A 24,162-nucleotide genomic window follows, 5' to 3' on the forward strand; every position below is an offset into this window, starting at 1 on the left:
CAAGGCCATCAGACCCGTTAAACAGCCATCACTAGCCAGCTACCACCTGGTTACTTAACCCTGAACCTTAGAGGCTGCTGCCCTATATACATAGACATGGAATCACTGCCACTTTAATAATGGATCACTAGTCACTTTAATAATGTTTACATTGTGCTTTACTCATCTCATATGTATATAATGTATTCTATTCTACTGTATTTAGTAAATGGCACTCGGACATTGCTCGTCCTAATATTTATATATTTCTTAATAACATCATTTTACTTTTAGATTTGTGTATTGTGAATTGTAAGATACTACTGCACTGTTGGAGCTAGTAACACATGCATTTTGCTACACCCACAATAAGATCTGTTAAATCCTCCACACAGGGGGTGGCAGGTAGCCTACTGGTTAGAGCTTTGGGCCAGTAACCTAAAGGTTGCTAGATCGAATCCCTGAGCAGACAAGGTAAAAATCTGTCATCCTGAACAAGGATGTTAACCCTCTGTTCCTAGGCTGTCATTGTAAGTAACTGACTAGCCTGGTTAAATACACAAATAATGTGTATATGACCAATACTTTTCATTTTCTAAAAATCAAGTATTATCTTTCTACAATCGTGTGTCCTCCTCATTCCCACCCCTGGCTATGCTATTCTACAAAATCACTAAGCATATTTTCAATGTTACTTATATGTCTATTCATAAAATTATTGACAGAAAAGTTCCTTTTTACACCTCTTCACTTAGAAAGTGTGATGGGTCCGCACTCAAAAAGATATCGCATAAAGCTTAGTTAATTTTTGATTTATTGTTATTATTTTTACTACATCAGGATAGCATCCACATATGATTCGGCTTAACAGCCTTCTACAGTGTGTAGGTTCACAACTTTTTCAATAAGAAACAGTATTTATTATAGGGAAGACAGGTGAGTTAGCGGTGAGTAGCAGGTGCTTCTAATCAGCGTTGCGATTCATCTGCCAATCAGGGATGTGGCTTCTCTGGTCTACCTGCAAATGTGTTACCATCACAAAGTACGCGTTTCCACAGGAAGCCCAATTGTGAATTTTTTTCCACTAAATGGTCTTTCGACCCATCACATCAGATGTTTTCACATCAGCTATTTTTTAAAGCTGATCTGATTGGTCAAAAGACCAATTAATAAAATAAGATCAGAATTGGGCTGCCTGTGTAAACACAGCCAAAGAAATACAAAATTCTATGGTACGGGAGAAGAAATTATGTTCAAAATATATATGGACAGTGTTCTTGCATAAGAGTATATATTTCTTAACTTCTCTTTCTCTAGAGGCTCTTCCATATCAAATATTTGAAGTACTTGTTCCTTTCACCCCCTAGTGGAGCAAAAGGCCTTCAGTATCAGATACATAACATCTGTAAAACGTCCGAATGACTCATCTTATCAGGACACAAAAACATTCATTTACATGAGCATTGATAAGAATATAAAGAGATTGGGTTGGTATATTTGAATAGTTTTACACTGTATGCTATGTACATTTCAACAAATAAAAAATAAACGAAACAAATAAACATTAAACAAAACATAATTGACAGGAGAAAAGATACACACATTTGCATAAATATGCCTGACTACAGTATATATATATATATATATATATATATATATATATATATATATATATATATATATATATATATATATATATATATATATTGAACAAAAATAGCCAAATCAATAAAATGTTAAACTTGGATGTAAAGTTCTCCTTTGGAAGTTCGGCAGATTTAAGGCAGAAGGTTGAAGAGGTTCCAACAGACCAACGTCATCAACAGGGCTGGAAAAACAAACAAACCAGAAAACCATAATTACTTTCAACAGGACTTTTCAACACTGACACCTACTGGTTGAGTCAAGTAGTCATCAACAGGCTCAACAGCATTTAATTCTACAGACCAAAGTGCAATGACCACAGTCCACAATGACCACACTGCACAATGATCACACTGTACAAGGACCACAGTGTACAAGGACCACCGTCCACAATGACACCAGTGCACAATGACCACAGTGCACAATGACCACAGTGTACAATGACCACAGTGCACAATGACCACAGTGCACAATGACCCCAGTCCACAACGACCAGTGTACAATGACCCAGGTCCACAATGACCACAGTGTAGAATGACCCCAGTCCACAATGACCACAGTGTACAATGACCCCAGTCCACACAGACCACAGTGCACAATGACCCCAGTCCACAATGACCACAGTGTACAATGACCCCAGTCCACAATGACCACAGTGTACAATGACCCCAGTCCACAATGACCACAGTGCACAATGACCCCAGTCCACAAGGACCACAGTGTACAATGACCCCAGTCCACAATGACCACAGTGTACAATGACCACAGTGCACAATGACCACAGTCCACAACGATCACAGTGTACAATGACCATATTGAGTGAAATGACCAAAAGTCGACTTCACTCACCGTGAAAAAGGGGTTTCCTACAGCTTGATGAAACCTGACTGGAGAGGCCTGTCAAAAGTGTGATGGAGGGAGAGCCAAGATCACCTGCAGGAGAAGAACAAGGAAGCACATTTTGGAAAAATCCACAGTCTTTCAAAGTCACAGAACACTTCCTCTCTTTCCTAGGTGTCTGTGTGTGTGTGTGTGTGTGTGTGTGTGTGCGTGTTTATGTGTGTGAGTGTGTGTGCTTGCAGGTGTTCATTCATGTTTTCCTACCTTGCCAAGACTACAATGTAAGGACTACAATGTCCTGACAATTCACCCGAGTATGTGTGTGTCTGTGTGTGTGTGCACACGCTTGTGTACGAGCACTCTTGCTTTATGCAAAAACAGCTGTGTCAGCATAGTCAACAAATCTACATTTTAAATAGCTTTTTATGGTAGACATAAAAGCAGTAATTTAAGAACAAGCTCTCCTGAATCTTACCATTTTCCAGCCTGCTAGCACCCCTCTCTGTCAGGAGCGGCAGAGAAGACCTTTTAGGATCTGACGGCTGACCAGGATACTCATTACGAGGGCCTGAAAAAGGAAATCCTGTGCCGGTGTAGTTACACCCTGATTAGCAGGGCGTAAAGGTTCCGTGATTGGGCATATGATGCTACAACAAACTCACCAATCACAAATGCATGATCTGATTAGGCCGGCCAAGAGCTGGCTAACTGCTGAACCACTGACAATCACACCCATCAAGAAAGTGGTCATAGATATATTTCTACACACAACTACAAGATAAATTATGTTTGAAAAACCTGTTAAATATCTTCTAAAAAGAAAATGTATTCATCATGAGGGCCTTAAAAAAAAGAACTAGTAATGATACATACAGTTGAAGTCGGAAGATTACATACACCTTAGCCAAGTACATTTAAACTCAGTCTTTCACAATTCCTGACATTTAATCCTAGCAAGTATTCCCTGTCTTAGGTCAGTTAGGATCACCACTTTATTTAAAGAATGTGAAATGTCAGAAGAATAATAGAGAGAATGATTTATTTCAGCTTTTATTTATTTCATCACATTCCCAGTGGGTCAGAAGTTTACATACACTCAATTAGTATTTGATAGCATTGCCTTTAAATTGTTTAACTTGGGTCAAATGTTTCGGGTATTCTTCCACAAGCTTCCCACAATAACTTTCCTGAGGTCTTGACTGATTTCTTTTGATTTTCCCATGATGTCAAGCAAAGAGGCACTGAGTTTGAAGGTAGACCTTGAAATACATCCACAGGTACACCTACAATTGACTCAAATGATGTCAATTTGCCTATCAGAAGCTTCTAACGCCATGACATCATTTTCTGGAATTTTCCAAGCTGTTTAAAGGCACAGTCAAATTAGTGTATGTAAACTTCTGACCCACTGGAATTGTGACACACATAAGTGAAATAATCTGTCTGTAAACAATTGCTGGAAAAATTACTTTTGTCATGCACAAAGTAGATGTCCTAACCGACTTGCCAAAACTATAGTTTGTTAACAAGACATTTGTGGAGTGGTTTAAAAACGAGTTATAAAGACTCTGTGTAAATGTGTGTAAACTTCTGACTTCAACTGTACTACAAAAAAAGATAAAGCGCTCACCTTTTTGTTACGATTTTATATAAATAGCTGAGGTGTACTATACTCACTTTGGAGGACACAAGCTCAATTACATAGTACAAGGAATATGAAAATAATAAATATTATATTAATTCATTTTCCTAGTCAACAAAAGTGGGTGAATCGGGCTTGAAATAATGTAAATGTTCTCTAAATATAGTAGCAATCAAATTCTAAACAACTTACTATTTAATTGCGCTTTTCTTACAACTGTAAAATAAAAATTATTCTACTTAGTGACAGTGCAACGTTGGCACCATTTCATACTGCTGATTACAGAGAATATTCTGTCCTGCGTCCTCAGTGACACAGAGACACGATTCAAATACATGCGGACTCGTTACAACCTTGGCTTTAAGCACAACATTTTGTCCCTTTGTGACAAAGCGAATTTGGTCATGTTTAAATTCTACAAAACGAATGTTGAGAGCTGTAAATCCGAGATTGATTTTGTTGCATTCTCTAGGCTCTTCCCTTACATATGCCTGATCAGAAGTGGAGCTCCGATGCTCATAGCCAGAGGATATCCACACTTTGTCTGGATAGGCCAAAAAATGTGACATGTCAGGTATTATGCAAATGAGGGATCCAATTTCACACTCTCCCTCTCAGCTTCCTGCAGGCAGCAACAACTAAATGGGGAGACTCAGTTTTGCACTGAGCATAAAGCCAATGTCACATGCATTGTGCTCAAATGTTTTGTTGCTTGCATCTGTCACATTAGGAGCTGTAGATGTTGTTGTATTATGAGCTGTAGTTGTTGTTGTATTATGAGCTGTAGTTGTTGTTGTATTAGGATATGTAGTTGTGTCATGTATTGTCATGTTGTGTGTTTCTGTCCTTTCCCTTCACCCTGTCTCCCTCTGCTGGTCGTTGTTAGGTTACCTTTTCTCCTCCTCTTTCCCCCAGCTGTGCCTTGTCTCCTCCTAACTACCCATTCACCCCGTTTCCCACCTGTTCCCTTTTTCCCTCTGATTAGGTCCCTATATCTCTCTCTGTTTTTGTTCCTGTCCTTGTCGGATTCTTGTTTGTTGTGTTTCATGCCTGAACCAGACTATCGTCATGTTTGCTGTAACCTTGTCCTGTCCTGTCGGAATCTGCCGGTCTATCTGAGCCTACCTATGTTTGGTTATTAAAGAAGCTCTGTTTAAGTTAATTCGCTTTTGGGTCCTCATTCACTCACCGTAACAGAAGAATCCGACCAAGAATGGACCCAGCGACTTCGGATCCTCTCCACTCAGCCGTCGAGATCCAGGGAGCGATGCTAGGCAGACACGAGCAGGAATTGTCTGCTGCTCGACATGCCGTTGAGACCCTGGCCACCCAAGTCTCCAACCTCACAGAACAGGTTCACCATCTCCGCCTCGATCCACCGGCCACTTCCAGGGCTTTCGAATCTCCGGAGCCCAGAATCAATAACCCGCCGTGTTACTCTGGGGAGCCCACTGAATGCCGCTCGTTCCTCACCCAGTGTGATATTGTGTTTTCTCTCCAGCCCAACACTTACGCCAGGAGCACTGCTCGTGTCGCCTACGTCATATCTCTCCTTACTGGACGGGCTCGTGAGTGGGGCACGGCAATCTGGGAGGCAAGGGCTGAGTGTACTAACCAGTATCAGGACTTTAAGGAGGAGATGATACGGGTTTTTGATCGATCTGTTTTTGGGGAGGAGGCTTCCAGGGCCCTGTCTTCCCTATGTCAAGGCAATCGATCCATAACAGACTACTCTATTGAGTTTCGCACTCTTGCTGCCTCCAGTGGCTGGAACGAGCCGGCTTTGCTCGCTCGTCTTCTGGAGGGTCTCCGCGCAGAGGTAAAGGATGAGATTCTCTCCCGGGAGGTTCCTTCCAGCGTGGATTCCTTGATTGAACTCGCTATTCGCATTGAGCGACGGGTTGATCTTCGTCACCGAGCTCGTGGAAAGGAGCTCGCGTTCTCCGTTGCCCCCCTCTCCGCATCACTACCATCTTCCTCTGCCGGCTCGGGAGCTGAGCCTATGCAGCTGGGAGGTATCCGCATCTCGACTAAGGAGAGGGAACGGAGAATCACCAACCGCCTCTGTCTCTATTGCGGTTCTGCTGGTCATTTTGTCACTTCATGTCCAGTAAAAGCCAGAGCTCATCAGTAAGCGGAGGGCTACTGGTGAGCGCTACTACTCCTGTCTCTCCTTCAAGATCCTGCACTACCTTGTCGGTCCATCTACGCTGGACCGGTTCGTCAGCTTCCTGCAGTGCCTTAATAGACTCTGGGGCGGAGGGCTGTTTTATGGACGAGACCTGGGCTCGGGAACATGACATTCCTCTCAGACAGTTAAGGGAGTCCACGGCCTTGTTCGCCCTGGATGGTAGTCCTCTCCCCAGGATTCAGCGTGAGACGCTACCTTTAACCCTCACTGTTTCTGGTAATCATAGCGAAACCATTTCTTTTTTGATTTTTCGTTCACCTTTTACACCTGTTGTTTTGGGCCATCCCTGGCTAGTTTGTCATAATCCTTCCATTAATTGGTCTAGTAATTCTATCCTCTCCTGGAACGTCTCTTGTCATGTGAAATGTTTAATGTCTGCTATCCCTCCTGTTTCCTCTGTCTCTTCTTCACAGGAGGAGCCTGGTGATTTGACAGGGGTGCCGGAGGAATATCACGATCTGCGCACGGTGTTCAGTCGGTCCAGGGCCACCTCTCTTCCTCCACACCGGTCGTATGATTGTAGTATTGATCTCCTTCCGGGAACCACTCCCCCCCGGGGTAGACTATACTCTCTGTCGGCTCCCGAACGTAAGGCTCTCGAGGATTATTTGTCTGTAGCTCTTGACGCCGGTACCATAGTCCCCTCCTCCTCTCCCGCCGGAGCGGGGTTTTTTTTTGTCAAGAAGAAGGACGGGTCTCTGCGCCCCTGCATAGATTATCGAGGGCTGAATGACATAACAGTTAAGAATCGTTATCCGCTTCCTCTTATGTCCTCAGCCTTCGAGATCCTGCAGGGAGCCAGGTTTTTCACTAAGTTGGACCTTCGTAACGCTTACCATCTCGTGCGCATCAGGGAGGGGGACGAGTGGAAGACGGCGTTTAACACTCCGTTAGGGCACTTTGAATACCGGGTTCTTCCTTTCGGCCTCGCTAACGCTCCAGCTGTCTTTCAGGCATTAGTCAATGATGTCCTGAGAGACATGCTGAACATCTTTGTTTTCGTTTACCTTGACGATATCCTGATTTTTTCACCGTCACTCCAGATTCATCTTCAGCACGTTCGACGTGTCCTCCAGCGCCTTTTAGAGAATTGTCTTTTTGTGAAGGCTGAGAAGTGCACTTTTCATGCCTCCTCCGTCACATTTCTCGGTTCTGTTATTTCCGCTGAAGGCATTAAGATGGATCCCGCTAAGGTCCAAGCTGTCATTGATTGGCCCACCCCTAAGTCACGCGTCGAGCTGCAGCGCTTTCTCGGCTTCGCGAACTTCTATCGTCGTTTCATCCGTAATTTCGGTCAGGTGGCAGCTCCTCTCACAGCCCTTACTTCTGTCAAGACGTGCTTTAAGTGGTCCGTTTGGTTGGAGGGGGCGACCGTTCCTTTTGTCGTTTGGACTGACCATAGGAACCTTGAGTACATCCGTTCTGCCAAACGACTTAATGCGCGTCAGGCGCGTTGGGCGCTGTTTTTCGCTCGTTTCGAGTTCGTGATTTCTTATCGTCCGGGCTCTAAGAACACCAAGCCTGATGCTTTATCTCGTCTCTTCAGTTCTTCAGTAGCCTCCACTGACCCCGAGGGGATTCTCCCTGAGGGGCGTGTTGTCGGGTTGACTGTCTGGGGAATTGAGAGGCAGGTAAAGCAAGCGCTCACTCACACTCCGTCGCCGCGCGCTTGTCCTAGGAACCTTCTTTTCGTTCCCGTTCCTACTCGTCTGGCCGTTCTTCAGTGGGCTCACTCTGCCAAGTTAGCCGGCCACCCTGGCGTTCGGGGTACGCTTGCTTCCATTCGCCAGCGTTTTTGGTGGCCCACCCGGGAGCATGACACGCGTCGTTTCGTGGCTGCTTGTTCGGTCTGCGCGCAGACTAAGTCCGGTAACTCCCCTCCTGCCGGCCGTCTCAGGCCGCTTCCCATTCCCTCTCGACCGTGGTCTCACATCGCCTTAGATTTTGTCACCGGACTGCCTTCGTCAGCGGGGAAGACTGTTATTCTTACGGTTGTCGATAGGTTCTCTAAGGCGGCTCATTTCATTCCCCTTGCTAAGCTTCCTTCTGCTAAAGAGACGGCACAAATCATCATCGAGAATGTTTTCAGAATTCATGGCCTTCCGTCAGACGTCGTTTCGGACAGAGGTCCGCAATTCACGTCTCAATTTTGGAGGGAGTTTTGCCGTTTGATTGGGGCTTCCGTCAGTCTCTCTTCCGGCTTTCACCCCCAGTCTAACGGTCAAGCAGAACGGGCCAATCAGACTATTGGTCGCATCTTACGCAGTCTTTCTTTTCGCAACCCTGCGTCTTGGTCAGAACAGCTCCCCTGGGCAGAATATGCCCACAACTCGCTTCCTTCGTCTGCGACCGGGCTATCTCCTTTTCAGAGTAGCCTCGGGTACCAGCCTCCGCTGTTCTCATCTCAGTTCGCCGAGTCCAGCGTCCCCTCCGCTCAGGCTTTTGTCCAACGTTGCGAGCGCACCTGGAAGAGGGTCAGGTCTGCACTTTGCCGTTATAGGACGCAGACTGTGAGGGCTGCTAATAAGCGTAGAACTAAGAGTCCTAGATATTGTCGCGGTCAGAGAGTTTGGCTCTCCACTCAGAACCTTCCCCTTAAGACGGCTTCTCGCAAGTTGACCCCGCGGTTCATTGGTCCGTTCCGTATTTCTCGGGTCATTAATCCTGTCGCAGTTCGACTTCTTCTTCCGCGATACCTTCGTCGCGTCCACCCGGTCTTCCATGTCTCCGGTATTAAGCCCGTTCTTCGCGCCCCCGCTCGTCTTCCCCCCCCCCCCCATCCTTGTCGAGGGCGCACCCATCTACAGGGTCCGCAGGATCTTGGACATGCGTCCTCGGGGCCGTGGTCACCAGTACCTCGTTGATTGGGAGGGGTACGGTCCTGAGGAGAGGAGTTGGGTTCCCTCTCGGGACGTGCTGGACCGTGCGCTGATCGAGGATTTCCTCCGTTGCCGCCAGGTTTCCTCCTCGAGTGCGCCAGGAGGCGCTCGGTGAGTGGGGGGGTACTGTCATGTATTGTCATGTTGTGTGTTTCTGTCCTTTCCCTTCACCCTGTCTCCCTCTGCTGGTCGTTGTTAGGTTACCTTTTCTCCTCCTCTTTCCCCCAGCTGTGCCTTGTCTCCTCCTAACTACCCATTCACCCCGTTTCCCACCTGTTCCCTTTTTCCCTCTGATTAGGTCCCTATATCTCTCTCTGTTTTTGTTCCTGTCCTTGTCGGATTCTTGTTTGTTGTGTTTCATGCCTGAACCAGACTATCGTCATGTTTGCTGTAACCTTGTCCTGTCCTGTCGGAATCTGCCGGTCTATCTGAGCCTACCTATGTTTGGTTATTAAAGAAGCTCTGTTTAAGTTAATTCGCTTTTGGGTCCTCATTCACTCACCGTAACAAGTTGTTGCATTATGAGCTGTAGTTGTTGTTGTATTAGGAGCAGTAGTTGTTGTTGTATTAGGATATGTAGTTGTTGCATTATGAGCTGTAGTTGTTGAAGTAGGAACTGTAGTTGTTGTATTAGGAGGTGTAGTTGTTGTAATAGGAGCTGTCGTTGTTGAAGTAGGAGCTGTCGTTGTTGTAGTAGGAGCAGTAGTTGTTGTTGTATTAGGAGCTGTAGTTTTTGTATTAGGACCTGTAGTTGTTGTCGTATTAGGACCTGTATTTGTTGTTGTATTGGGAGCTGCAGTTGTTGTAGTAGGAACAGTAGTTGTTGTAGTATGAGCTGTAGTTGTTGTTGTAGTAGTAGCTGTAGTAGTTGTTGTAGTAGGAGCTGTAGTTGTTGTAGTAGGTGCTGTAGTTGTTGTTGTATTAGGAGCTGTAGTTGTTGTAGTAGGAGCAGTAGTTGTTGTAGTAGAAGCAGTAGTTGTTGTAGTAGGTGCTGTAGTTGTTGTTGTATTAGGAGCAGTAGTTGTTGTTGTATTATGAGCTGTAGTTGTTGTTGTATAATGAGCTGTAGTTGTTGTTGTATTAGGAGATGTAGTTGTTGCATTATGAGATGTAGTTGTTGAAGTAGGAACTGTAGTTGTTGTTGTATTGGGAGCTGCAGATGTTGTAGTAGGAACAGTAGTTGTTGTAGTATGAGCTGTAGTTGTTGTTGTAGTAGTAGCTGTAGTAGTTGTTGTAGTAGGAGCAGTAGTTGTTGTAGTAGAAGCAGTAGTTGTTGTAGTAGGTGCTGTAGTTGTTGTTGTATTAGGAGCAGTAGTTGTTGTTTTCAGAGATGTAGTTGTTGTATTAGGAGCTGTAGTTGTTGTTTTAGGAGCTGTAGTTGTTGTTGTATTAGGAGCTGTAGTTGTTGTATTTGGAGCTGTAGTTGTTGTATTTGGAGCTGTAGTTGTTTTATTAGGAGCTGTAGTTGTTTTATTAGGAGCTGTAGTTGTTGTAGTAGAAGATGTACTTGTTATAGTAGGAGCTATAGTTGTTGTTGAATTAGGATCTGGTGTTGTTTTAGTAGGAGCTGTATTTGTTGTATTAGTAGCAGTACCTGTTGTAGCAGAAGTTTTTGTTTTAGGAACTGTAGTTGTTGTTGTATTCGGAGCAGTAGTTGTTGTATTAGGAGCTGTAGTTGTTGTATTAGGAGCTGTAGTTGTTGTATTCGGGGCTGTAGTTGTTGTTTTATTAGGAGCTGTAGTTGGTGTTGTATTAGGAGCTGTAGTTGTTGTTGTATTAGGTTGATGTAGTTGTTTATGTAGGAGCAGTAGTTGTTGTAGGAGTAGCAGTAATTGTTGTAGCAGAAGTTTTTGTTTTTAGAACTGAAGTTGTTGTATTAGGAGGTGTAGTTGTTGTTTTAGGAGCTGTGGTTGTTTTATTAGGAGCTGTAGTTGTTTTATTAGGCGCTGTAGTTGTTGTAGTAGGAGCTGTAGTTGTTGTAGTAGGAGCAGTAGTTGTTGTAGTAGGAGCAGCAGTTGTTGTAGTAGGTGCTGTAGTTGTTGTTGTATTAGGAGCTGTAGTTGTTGTTTTGGGAGCTGTAGTTGTTGTAGTAGGAGCTGTAGTTGTTGTAGTAGGAGCTGTAGTTGTTGGTCGAGGAGCTGTAGTTGTTGTAGTAGGAGCTGTAGTTGTTGTATTAGGAGTTGTAGTTGTTGTATTAGGAGCAGTAGTTGTTGTTGTAGTAGGAGCTGTAGGTGTTTTAGTAGGAGCCTTAGATGTTGTAGTCGGAGCAGTAGTTGTTGTAGTAGGAGCTATTGTTGTTGAATTAGGATCTGGTGTTGTTTTAGTAGGAGCTGTATTTGTTGTATTAGTAGCAGTACCTGTTGTAGCAGAAGTTTTTGTTTTAGGAACTGTAGTAGTTGTTTTAGGAGCTGTAGTTGTTGTTGTATTCGGAGCAGTAGTTGTTGTATTACGAGCTGTAGTTGTTGTTCTAGGAGCTGTAGTTGTTGTAGCAGGAGTTGTAGTTGTTGTAGTAGGAGCAGTAGTTGTTGTTCTAGGAGCTGTAGTTGTTGTTGTATTCGGAGCAGTAGTTGTTGTATTAGGAGCTGTAGTTGTTGTTCTAGGAGCTGTAGTTGTTGTTGTATTCGGAGCAGTAGTTGTTGTATTAGGAGCTGTAGTTGTTGTTCTAGGAGCTGTAGTTGTTGTAGTAGGAGTTGTAGTTGTTTTAGTAGGAGCAGTAGTTGTTTTAGTAGGAGCAGTAGTTGTTGTAGTAGGAGCTGTAGTTGTTATAGTAGGAACAGTGGTTGTTTTAGTCGGAGCAGTAGTTGTTGTCGTATGAGCTGTAGTTGTTGTAGTAGGAGTTGTAGTTGTTGTTCTAGGAGCTGTAGTTGTATTAGGAGCTGTAGTTGTTGTTGTAGTAGGAGCTGTATTGGTTGTAGTAGGAGCAGTAGTTGTTTTTGTCGGAGCAGTAGTTGTTGTCGTAGGAGCTGTAGTTGTTGTATTAGGAGCAGTAGTTGTTGTTGTAGTAGGAGCTGTAGGTTTTTTAGTAGGAGCTTTAGTTGTTGTAGTCGGAGCAGTTGTTGTTTTAGTAGGAGCAGTAGTTGTTGTAGTAGGAGCTGTTGTTGTTGTATTAGGAGCTGTAGTTGTTGTATTGGGAGCTGTAATTGTTGTATTAGGAGCAGTAGTTGTTGTTGTATTAGGACCTGTAGTTGTTTTAGTAGAAGCAGTAGTTGTTTTAGTAGGAGCAGTAGTTGTTGTATTAGTAGCAGTACCTGTTGTCACAGAAGTGTTTGTATTAGGAACTGTAGTTGTTGTATTAGGAGCTGTAGTTGTTGTAGTAGGAGCAGTAGTTGTTGTAGTAGGAGCAGTAGTTGTTGTAGTATGAGCTGTAGTTGTTGTTGTAGTAGTAGCTGTAGTAGTTGTTGTAGTAGGAGCTGTAGTTGTTGTAGTAGGTGCTGTAGTTGTTGTTGTATTAGGAGCTGTAGTTGTTGTAGTAGGAGCAGTAGTTGTTGTAGTAGAAGCAGTAGTTGTTGTAGTAGGTGCTGTAGTTGTTGTTGTATTAGGAGCAGTAGTTGTTGTTGTATTATGAGCTATAGTTGTTGTTGTATAATGAGCTGTAGTTGTTGTTGTATTAGGAGATGTAGTTGTTGCATTATGAGATGTAGTTGTTGAAGTAGGAACTGTAGTTGTTGTTGTATTGGGAGCTGCAGATGTTGTAGTAGGAACAGTAGTTGTTGTAGTATGAGCTGTAGTTGTTGTTGTAGTAGTAGCTGTAGTAGTTGTTGTAGTAGGAGCAGTAGTTGTTGTAGTAGAAGCAGTAGTTGTTGTAGTAGGTGCTGTAGTTGTTGTTGTATTAGGAGCAGTAGTTGTTGTTTTCAGAGATGTAGTTGTTGTATTAGGAGCTGTAGTTGTTGTTTTAGGAGCTGTAGTTGTTGTTGTATTAGGAGCTGTAGTTGTTGTATTTGGAGCTGTAGTTGTTGTATTTGGAGCTGTAGTTGTTTTATTAGGAGCTGTAGTTGTTTTATTAGGAGCTGTAGTTGTTGTAGTAGAAGATGTACTTGTTATAGTAGGAGCTATAGTTGTTGTTGAATTAGGATCTGGTGTTGTTTTAGTAGGAGCTGTATTTGTTGTATTAGTAGCAGTACCTGTTGTAGCAGAAGTTTTTGTTTTAGGAACTGTAGTTGTTGTTGTATTCGGAGCAGTAGTTGTTGTATTAGGAGCTGTAGTTGTTGTATTAGGAGCTGTAGTTGTTGTATTCGGGGCTGTAGTTGTTGTTTTATTAGGAGCTGTAGTTGGTGTTGTATTAGGAGCTGTAGTTGTTGTTGTATTAGGTTGATGTAGTTGTTTATGTAGGAGCAGTAGTTGTTGTAGGAGTAGCAGTAATTGTTGTAGCAGAAGTTTTTGTTTTTAGAACTGAAGTTGTTGTATTAGGAGGTGTAGTTGTTGTTTTAGGAGCTGTGGTTGTTTTATTAGGAGCTGTAGTTGTTTTATTAGGCGCTGTAGTTGTTGTAGTAGGAGCTGTAGTTGTTGTAGTAGGAGCAGTAGTTGTTGTAGTAGGAGCAGCAGTTGTTGTAGTAGGTGCTGTAGTTGTTGTTGTATTAGGAGCTGTAGTTGTTGTTTTGGGAGCTGTAGTTGTTGTAGTAGGAGCTGTAGTTGTTGTAGTAGGAGCTGTAGTTGTTGGTCGAGGAGCTGTAGTTGTTGTAGTAGGAGCTGTAGTTGTTGTATTAGGAGTTGTAGTTGTTGTATTAGGAGCAGTAGTTGTTGTTGTAGTAGGAGCTGTAGGTGTTTTAGTAGGAGCCTTAGATGTTGTAGTCGGAGCAGTAGTTGTTGTAGTAGGAGCTATTGTTGTTGAATTAGGATCTGGTGTTGTTTTAGTAGGAGCTGTATTTGTTGTATTAGTAGCAGTACCTGTTGTAGCAGAAGTTTTTGTTTTAGGAACTGTAGTAGTTGTTTTAGGAGCTGTAGTTGTTGTTGTATTCGGAGCAGTAGTTGTTGTATTACGAGCTGTAGTTGTTGTTCTAGGAGCTGTAGTTGTTGTAGCAGGAGTTGTAGTTGTTGTAGTAGGAGCAGTAGTTGTTGTTCTAGGAGCTGTAGTTGTTGTTGTATTCGGAGCAGTAGTTGTTGTATTAGGAGCTGTAGTTGTTGTTCTAGGAGCTGTAGTTGTTGTTGTATTCGGAGCAGTAGTTGTTGTATTAGGAGCTGTAGTTGTTGTTCTAGGAGCTGTAGTTGTTGTAGTAGGAGTTGTAGTTGTTTTAGTAGGAGCAGTAGTTGTTTTAGTAGGAGCAGTAGTTGTTGTAGTAGGAGCTGTAGTTGTTATAGTAGGAACAGTGGTTGTTTTAGTCGGAGCAGTAGTTGTTGTCGTATGAGCTGTAGTTGTTGTAGTAGGAGTTGTAGTTGTTGTTCTAGGAGCTGTAGTTGTATTAGGAGCTGTAGTTGTTGTTGTAGTAGGAGCTGTATTGGTTGTAGTAGGAGCAGTAGTTGTTTTTGTCGGAGCAGTAGTTGTTGTCGTAGGAGCTGTAGTTGTTGTATTAGGAGCAGTAGTTGTTGTTGTAGTAGGAGCTGTAGGTTTTTTAGTAGGAGCTTTAGTTGTTGTAGTCGGAGCAGTTGTTGTTTTAGTAGGAGCAGTAGTTGTTGTAGTAGGAGCTGTTGTTGTTGTATTAGGAGCTGTAGTTGTTGTATTGGGAGCTGTAATTGTTGTATTAGGAGCAGTAGTTGTTGTTGTATTAGGACCTGTAGTTGTTTTAGTAGAAGCAGTAGTTGTTTTAGTAGGAGCAGTAGTTGTTGTATTAGTAGCAGTACCTGTTGTCACAGAAGTGTTTGTATTAGGAACTGTAGTTATTGTATTAGGAGCTGTAGTTGTTGTAGTAGGAGCAGTAGTTGTTGTAGTAGGAGCAGTAGTTGTTGTTGTAGTAGGAGCTGTAGGTGTTTTAGTAGGAGCTTTAGTTGTTGTAGTCGGAGCAGTAGTTGTTTTAGTAGGAGCAGTAGTTGTTGTAGTAGGAGCTGTTGTTGTTGTATTAGGAGCGGTAGTTGTTTTAGTAGGAGCTGTAGTTGTTTTATTAGGAGCTGTGGTTGTTTTATTAGGAGCTGTAGTTGTTTTATTATGAGCTGTAGTTGTTGTAGTAGGAGCTGTAGTTGTTGTAGTTGGAGCAGTAGTTGTTGTAGTAGGTGCTGTAGTTGTTGTTGTATTAGGAGCTGTAGTTGTTGTTTTGGGAGCTGTAGTTGTTGTTGTATTAGGAGCTGTAGTTGTTTTATTAGGAGCTGTAGTTGTTTTATTAGGAGCTGTAGTTGTTGTAGCAGGAGTTGTTGTAGTAGGAGCAGTAGTTGTTTTAGTAGGAGCAGTAGTTGTTGTAGTTGGAGCTGTAGTTGTTATAGTAGGAGCAGTGGTTGTTTTAGTCGGAGCAGTAGTTGTTGTCGTATGAGCTGTAGTTGTTGTAGTAGGAGTTGTAGTTGTTGTTCTAGGAGCTGTAGTTGTATTAGGAGCTGTAGTTGTTGTTGTAGTAGGAGCTGTATTGATTGTAGTAGGAGCAGTAGTTGTTTTTGTCGGAGCAGTAGTTGTTGTCGTAGGTGCTGTAGTTGTTGTATTAGGAGCAGTAGTTGTTTTTGTCGGAGCAGTAGTTGTTGTCGTAGGAGCTGTAGTTGTTGTATTAGGAGCAGTAGTTGTTGTTGTAGTTGGAGCTGTAGGTGTTTTAGTAGGAGCTTTAGTTGTTGTAGTCGGAGCAGTAGTTGTTTTAGTAGGAGCAGTAGTTGTTGTAGTAGGAGCTGTTGTTGTTGTATTAGGAGCTGTAATTGTTGTATTAGGAGCAGTAGTTGTTGTTGTATTAGGACCTGTAGTTGTTTTAGTAGAAGCAGTAGTTGTTTTAGTAGGAGCAGTAGTTGTTGTAGTAGGAGCTGTTGTTGTTGTATTAGGAGCTGTAATTGTTGTATTAGGAGCAGTAGTTGTTGTTGTATTAGGAGCTGTAGTTGTTTTAGTAGAAGCAGTACTTGTTGTAGCTGAATCTTTTGTTTTAGGAGCAGTAGTTGTTGTAGTAGGAGCTGTAGTTATTGTATTAGGAGTTGTAGTTGTTTTATTAGGAGCTGTAGTTGTTTTATTGGGAGCTGTAGTTGTTTTATTAGGAGCTGTAGTTGTTTTATTAGGAGCTGTAGTTGTTGTAGTAGGAGCTGTAGTTGTTGTAGTAGGAGCTCTAGTTGTTGTAGTAGGAGCTGTAGTTGTTGTTCTAGGAGCTGTAGTTGTTGTAGTAGCAGCTGTAGTTGTTGTAGTAGGAGTTGTAGTTGTTGTAGTAGGAGCAGTAGTTGTTTTAGTAGGAGCAGTAGTAGTTGTCGTAGGAGTTGTAGCTGTTGTAGTCGGAGCAGTAGTTGTTTTAGTAGGAGCAGTAGTTGTTTTAGTAGAAGCAGTACTTGTTGTAGCAGAATCTTTTGTTTTAGGAGCAGTAGTTGTTGTAGTAGGAGCTGTAGTTATTGTATTTGGAGCTGTAGTTGTAGTAGGAGCTCTGGTTGTTGTATTTGGAGCAGTAGTTGTTGTATTAGGAGCTGTAGTTGTTTTAGTAGGAGCAATAGTTGTTGTATTAGTAGCAGTACCTGTTGTCACAGAAGTTTTTGTATTAGGAGCTGTAGTTGTTGTTTTAGGAGCTGTGGTTGTTGTTGTATTAGGAGCAATAGTTGTTGTAGTAGGAGCTGTAGTTGTTGTAGTAGGAGCTGTAGTTGTTGTTCTAGGAGCTGTAGTTGTTGTTCTAGGAGCTGTAGTTGTGTTATTAGGAGCTGTAGTTGTTTTATTAGGAGCTGTAGTTGTTGTAGTAGGAGCTGTAGTTGTTGTAGTAGGAGCTGTAGTTGTTGTTCTAGGAGCTGTAGTTGTTGTAGTAGGAGTTGTAGTTGTTGTAGTATGAGCAGTAGTTGTTTTAGTAGGAGCAGTAGTTGTTGTAGTAGGTGCACTTGTGTTGGTGACAACAATTGAGGACAGTCGGTTAACTGTCATGCTAGGCACTGCAATCCAAAATACACTGGAGGTCTGCATAAATGTTGACCTTGAAGAGGAAGACAGACAAATGTGCCAATATTAGACTGCACACAAAATTCCTGATATGTTCTCAAAATACCCATTATTTTTTAAAATCCCATAGTTGTTGGATTCGCAGTGCTCATTCAAGCCTGATTTTGCAGATTATCCTTTGTCCACTAACCTAAGAGGTTTGGAAAATGTTATGGAATTTTGCATCTCGGAGCAAACATTTAGAGGCATCCCCTGGGGTAAAACTATTTGAATCAATGTTGTTTCCACATCATTTCAAGATCTATGTGATGACATAGAATAAATGTGTAAAACTGATTGGATTTGTAAAAAGTAATCAACGAAAGGTAATTTCGTCTTCTTTTTTGGGTGACCAATCGGATTCCACTTTTCAAGATTGCTTCGATCACGTGGCCTGGGATATATTCCGGATAGCCTCAGACAACAACATTGATGTACGCTGATTCGGTGAGCGAGTTTATTAGCAAGTGCATCTGTGATGTTGTACACGCGGTGACTTTTAAAACCTTCCCCAACCTGAAACCGTGGATTAATGGTAGCATTCGGTTACAACTGAAAGCGCGAACCACTGCTTTCAATCATGGCAAGGCTACCGGAAACATGACCGAATACAAACAGTGTAGCTATTCCCTCCCCAAGGCAATCAAACAAGCTAAGCGTCAGTTTAGAGACAAAGTAGTCACACTTTAACGGCTCGGACACGAGACGTATGTGACAGGGTCTACAGTCAATCACGGATTACAAAAAGAAAACAAGCCTTGTCACAGACACCGATGTCTTTCTCCCAGACAAATTAAACAACTTCTTTGCTCACTTTGAGGACAATACAGTGCCACTGACACGGCCCGCTACCAAAACCTGTGGGCTCTCCTTCACCGCGGCCAACGTGAGTAAAACATTTAACCGTGTTTACCCTCGCAAGGTTGCAGGCCCAGACGGCACCCCTAGCCGCGTCCTAGGAGCATGCACAAAACAGCTGGCTGGTGTGTTCACAGACATATTCAATCAATCCCTATCCCAGTCTGCTGTTCCCACATGCTTCAAGAGGGCCACCATTGTTCCTGTTCCCAAGAAAGCTAAGGTAACTGAGCTAAACAACTATCGCCCTGTAGGACTCACTTCCGTCATCATGAAGTGCTTTGAGAGACTAGTCAAGGATCATATCACCTCCACCCTACCCACTGGGTCCTGAACTTTCTGACGGACCGCCCCCAGGTAGTGAAGGTAGGAAACAACATCTCCACCCCGCTGATCCCGGGTGCGTTCCCAGCCCTCTCCTGTACTCCCTGTTCACCCATGACGCACGCCTCCAACTCAATCATCAACTTTGCAGACGACACTACAGTGGTAGGCTTGATTACCAACAACGGCGAGACTGCTTACAGGAGGAGGTGAGGGCACTTGGAGTGTGGTGTCAGAAAAATAACCTCACACTAAACGTCAAAAAACGAAGGAGATTATCGTGGACTTTAGGAAACAGCAGAGGGAGCCCCCCCTATCCACATCGATGTGACAGTAGTGGAGAAGGTGGAAAGTTTTAAGTTCCTCGGCGTACACCTCAGGAGGCTGAAGAAATTTGGCTTGTCGCCGAATTTGGCTTGTCGCCGAATTTGGCTTGTCACTTGAATCCTGTCGGGCTGTATCACCGCCTGGTACGGCACCTGCTCCACCCACAACCGCAAGGCTCTCTAGAGTGTAGTGAGTTCTGCACAACGCGTCACCGGGGGAAAACTACCTGCCCTCCAGGACACCAACACCACCCGATGTCACAGGAAGGCCAAAAAGATCATCAAGGACAACAACCACCCGAGCCACTGCCTGTTCACCCCGCTATCATCCAGAAGGCGGGGTCACCACAGGTGCATCAAAGCTGGGACTGAGAGACTGAAAAACAGCTTCTATCTCAAGACCATCAGACTGTTAAACAACCATCACTAACATTGAGTGGCTGCTGCCAACATACTGACTCAATCTCTAGCCACATGAATAATAAAACACTTGATGTAATAAATGTATCACTAGTCACTAGTCACAATGCCACTTTATATAATGTTTACATACCCTACATTACCCATCTCATATGTATATACTATACTCTATACCATCTACTGCGTCTTGCCTATGCCGCAAAGCCATATATTTATATGTTCATATTCTTATTAATTCCTTTACACCTGTGTGTATAAGGTAGTTGTTGTGAAATTGGTAGATTACTTGTTAGATATTACTGCACGGTCGGAACTAGAAGCACAAGCATTTCGCTACACTCGCATTAACATCTGCTAACCATGTGTATGTGACCAAAATGTTTTGATTTGATTTGATGACATGGTGACATTTTTTTATTTCAGTTATGTCCTACAGAAAAATCATGTAAAAAATAACTGTGTCGTGTTTGTGATGGTTTTAGCAGACTTTGGTTGCCAAATTCCAGTAACTTCCAACCAGGATTTCTGGAGAACCTGGGAATTTGGAGAAAGTTACTGTAAATGTTCAACTCTAGTAGAGACTCACTTGACTATGATGTTGCCCGATGAGGATGAGGATGGTGCTGTCCAGGTGACTGTTACTGATGATCTAGGTTGATTGATGCTTTGACTCACCCCAGAGGCCTAACAATAAAACAACCGGTAAAGTCAATCAATAGAGAACAATGATCTTGGTACATTGATGGCAGGTAAGACACTGATCAATGCTTATTGGTGGTTCTAGCTATAGTATGTAAAGGTAACAAACTCTTGTTTAAGGTTGGAAAATTACTGTAACTTGCCCAAAATACCCAGGTTTTAATTAAGAAATCTGGAATCCACCAACGAGGATTTCTGGAAACCTTGGAATTTTGGGAAGATACCGGAATTTTTGCAACCCTAACTCTGTCTTTTCATCAACTTTATTCATCATAATCCGGGCCAGGAGTATTTCCTCACTGTATAGCCTGACCAGTAAAAACTCTCCTATTATTGTGCTCAAGTCAGTTTCAATTGACATATTGATGAGTCAATATAATCCAATAAATCAGTGGGTAAATTGGTAACAGTGAAGAATATGGACAGAATGTCCTGTGCTGTATTGTAACTAGGGTTACAAAATTCCAGAAACTCTCCCAAAATGTCCCAGGTTTTCCAGAAATCTCAGTTGGAGGATCTCATGATTCAGGAGGGTAGGAGCAGGGTGGGAATCCTCCAACTGGGGAAGTTTTAGGAATTTTACAACCCTAACAGTAACTCACTGCGATCCCATTGCAAGGCACAAGAATGATCCCAGTCCCACTGCCGAGAGAGAACGTTCCCACAGCCTTGTTCTGTCCTTCCTCATGGGCCTCCAGAAGAAACCCTCTATAGGTGAAGGTTCCTGACAGAGTCACTGAGAAAGAGAGGGGGGAGAAAGGGAGAGAGAGAAATGTAGAGAAAGGGAGAGAGATGGGTCACCTAAGTAATATGACATGCTATTCTATGTAAACCTTTCTCTGTAATTAATATTACCTGAATGAGCTAATCATGTAAATGTAATTAACTACAAAGTCGGGGCACCACAAAAGAGTGTTTATAGAGCTGTTATCTTCCGAATAAACTCTTAAAGACCTAGTCATATTTTACATCAATAGAAGTCAATATTAATCATCACCTTATTTCATTCTCATCTGAAAGTTGGAAGCTAAAATTACATTTAGTCTTTTCACAAATTGTTTCATATTCAAACATTTAAATTGCACAACAATTCCATGTGAATCTGATAACTAGAATGTGTAGACTTTCCCAGATACAGTTTATGTCATCCTGTCATCAGTCATAATGTCTCAGATGACAACCAAACTGACATCATATTCATTAAGTACCAATGCACATTTTCAACTGGTTCTATTACCGAAATATGGTTCCTTTTCCCCCACTTGTTTGATGTTCCCAGACTCTCTATGTTTAACAAAGGCTATTCAAGAGTCCTTCAGTAGAGTCAGAGAGAGAGGGGAGAAAGATATTTATGGCGGGGTCATGAACCTTACCCACAGGCCAACGTCATGACAGATGGCTAAAGAATGAGATATTGAGTGCTGAAATGTTAGATGACGTCTCCTTAGACAAGTTATGATTCCCTGCCAATTAGCAATCGTGTAATGTCACGGCAACTGTGCTAGAATATGCTATGCGAAAAGTTAACATCTGAGCAGGGACGAATAATGTTTATTTTCTCGCAAAATTAACATTATTTGCAAGGGCCTCAAGGAATAAAATGGGTTGTGTATTAGAAATGTCCAGACAGATTACTGTTCCCACTCCGTTCCTTCGTCTAAGCCCAATAGTGTGTTTCCACCATCTCGGTGACTCACCTTGGATGGTGTCTCCTGGCTGGTAGGTGGTCTGGTTGACAGTGACAGTGTATGGTGAGGAAGAGCTCTGCCCTGTGCTGCCATGAAAACTATTACCAGGTAGCATTGAGCCACACTGAGAAGCAATGGAAGATCCTCCCCCACTGAAACCCTCCACTTGTAAAGCAGTCAGAGAGAGGAGAACCCAGAGAAAACACAGCATTTCTCTGTATAGCAGATGTGTGTGTGTGTGAGTGAGAGAGAGAGAGGAAAAGAGAGAGAGCGAAAGAGAGAGACAGAGTAAGAGTTTCGGGAGAGAAAACATAGGATATCTCATGTGACATGATATTTGACATGTGACCCAATTAATCAATTTACAAATTATAATATTCCTAATGAAATTAAAGACATTTTATAACTACAAAAATACAGTACTCTGCCGGCAGAGTATTGACAATGTAATTCAAACACCTGTGGAAATATAAACTCTGACCTTTTGTCATTGAAGCTCTCTTGTTTAGACAGAAAGTTAAACACTAGTAACAACTTTACAACTAGTCATAATTACACTGTAATAATAATTCAGTTTAAATTACAAATCTATAATTTTAACATATAAAAAGGCAGGGAAAAACCCCTGGAATGATCTTAATATAAGAGCATACATGAGCCTCCATGTTAGAAGATATTGAAACAAATATCCAGTCTTGTTCAATAGAACTTCATCCAAAAAAAACAAGTATTCAGGTGAATTGTTTGGTGCCAAATTATGTATTAGGCTTTTTATTATCTATCTCTAGCATGACGTCTTAAACACAAATTTCTAACATTACTGAGGACAATTATTCTTATTGCTATTAAAACAACAAAAATACATTACAAAGACAATGTGAATGGGTGCTCGCGTCAGTGGGTGCTCTGGTCAGTGGGAGCACTCGTCCCCACTTGCCTAAGATGCCGGCATGGCAAAGCCCCCTGCCCAAAGGGATTTTCCAGGGCAGGTAGGACCAAGGCCTGCCTGACGCCCAGGCTGGTATGGAAGCGAGCGCACACACAACCACCACGACCAGCACACACACCTCTCACACCGTGAAACCAAAACACAAAACATTAATAACTAAACACAAAACACACAGTAATCCCATCCTCACACTCACCCCAGATCGGAGGACCTTAAACATTTATACTGTTCATGTGTCTATGTATTTATTCCAGCACCAACCTTCAGACAGTCACAGATCAACCCATCTTTCCCAGTAAATCATCATCCTACCATTTTCTCCTGCAACACTTCCCTCCATTCACTAGTGACTGACAATTATTTGTTAGTGTTATTAACATAGGCCTGTTAAATAGTTAGTAGTGAAAGTAGTTCATTAAAATATGGCTTACCAGGTTGATTTAACTTCAGCTAGACGAGTGTTGAATTCAACTGTTTCAAGGACGTGATATACAACCGAGTGTGAATCAGAGCTTGGCATTCAGAGACCATATATATCAGGTCCCACGTCATGGTAACAAAAATAAAAACCTGTCTTCCTCTACTTACCAAGAACTCCACTTCCTTGTGACCTAATGCCCAAAATAAAACTGTATACACACACACACACACACACACACACTATTTTGATGTATTTTTGAGTGTACCCATGGCTGTGACAAGACAATAAATGTTCATGTTAAACGTTTTACTCTACAGTAGATTGTTGTTTGTCTAACAAACGTTTCATGTAGCTGTTGAAGACATATAATTAACAAAGGAGGTCCAACAGTAAGGTATTATATATATGGATCTTAATGTAGGTCCGGCACTATGAAGCATTAAAGGCTACATTCTTTCCACATATATTTTCATTTACTTTTGATTTCCTGTCTGACTCTGAATCAAGTCTGGTTGGTTTAACATTTCAAACTTATGGAAGAACCAAGTAAACAACCAAACGAAAGTACACTGATACGTAGATATTTTTTTTTTTATTATTTTACCTTTATTTAACTAGGCAAGTCAGTTAAGAACAAATTCTTATTTTCAATGACGGCCTGGGAACAGTGGGTTAACTGCCTGTTCAGGGGCAGAACGACAGATTTGTACCTTGTCAGCTCGGGGGTTTGAACTCGCAACCTTCCGGTTACTAGTCCAACGCTCTAACCACTAGGCTACCCTGCCGCCTACCCTTTGTCATCAAGTCTCTGTTGACACGGCAATGACAAATCATGCAACACATTTGGAAAACCCACAACAAGAAAGCACTAATGAAATGTTTCCTCATTATGATTTATGATCGGAATCCAGAAGCAAAGTAACTCTACTCTTGAATTATATTGCAAATTTCCTCCCCCCAAGTATATTTTTCCTCATATTTTTCATTTCATTCTGCAACTTTTTCTTGTTTTCTAGCCTTTGTAATATGTTTTTTCCAGGACTCTGAATATTTCACCGTACTCTCTATGCCAAATGTCCTCCCCTATATGGTTTAGAAACCAAGTTGCCTCTCTCGTCTCTCTCTGCCCTCTCAGGTCCTGAAGCAGTGTGGATTTTCTATAGCATCAGAAGGCCATAGTGCGGCGCTTTGTATCTCCAGAGGCTCACACTATTCTCACTGGTTCCAGGGTGAAGTTTCCACCTGCAATATGAATAGATCTTGCATCAGCTTCTCCTCCCCCAATCATAACCATAACCAATAG

The 24,162-nt window shown here is 42.4% G+C and overlaps 1 protein-coding gene across 1 annotated transcript; it reads right to left on the reverse strand.

Annotated features, from left to right (window-relative positions):
* Positions 1-776: 776 nt before the first annotated feature.
* Positions 777-22,950, reverse strand: LOC110531540 (uncharacterized). Its single transcript, XM_090185679.1, has 10 exons — positions 22,870-22,950; positions 21,499-21,704; positions 20,404-20,537; positions 19,689-19,786; positions 16,781-17,169; positions 13,562-13,854; positions 5,295-5,439; positions 2,939-3,046; positions 2,473-2,556; positions 777-1,807 (listed from the first exon to the last, which is right to left on the reverse strand). Exons 2-10 carry the CDS (start codon positions 21,698-21,700, stop codon positions 1,758-1,760), a joined length of 1,503 nt encoding a protein of 500 aa, XP_090041805.1. The 5' UTR covers positions 21,701-21,704; positions 22,870-22,950; the 3' UTR covers positions 777-1,757.
* Positions 22,951-24,162: the final 1,212 nt, after the last annotated feature.

This window comes from Oncorhynchus mykiss, chromosome 9, assembly GCF_057628025.1.
Source record: "Oncorhynchus mykiss isolate SJ-2025 chromosome 9, ASM5762802v1, whole genome shotgun sequence".
Taxonomy (NCBI): Eukaryota; Metazoa; Chordata; class Actinopteri; order Salmoniformes; family Salmonidae; genus Oncorhynchus; species Oncorhynchus mykiss.

Bases quoted from the DNA above. Each gene is read 5' to 3' on its own strand.
- LOC110531540 (XM_090185679.1), bottom strand. From the start codon at position 21,700: ATGCTGTGTTTTCTCTGGGTTCTCCTCTCTCTGACTGCTTTACAAGTG. The intron at 20,538-21,498 runs GTGAGTCACCGA...TCTCTTTCTCAG, and splicing joins GCCAGGAGACACCATCCAAG to TGACTCTGTCAGGAACCTTC. The intron at 5,440-13,561 runs TAAAAACAAAAA...TGAGGTTGGAGA, and splicing joins TAATACAACAACTTCAGTTC to CTTGGGTGGCCAGGGTCTCA.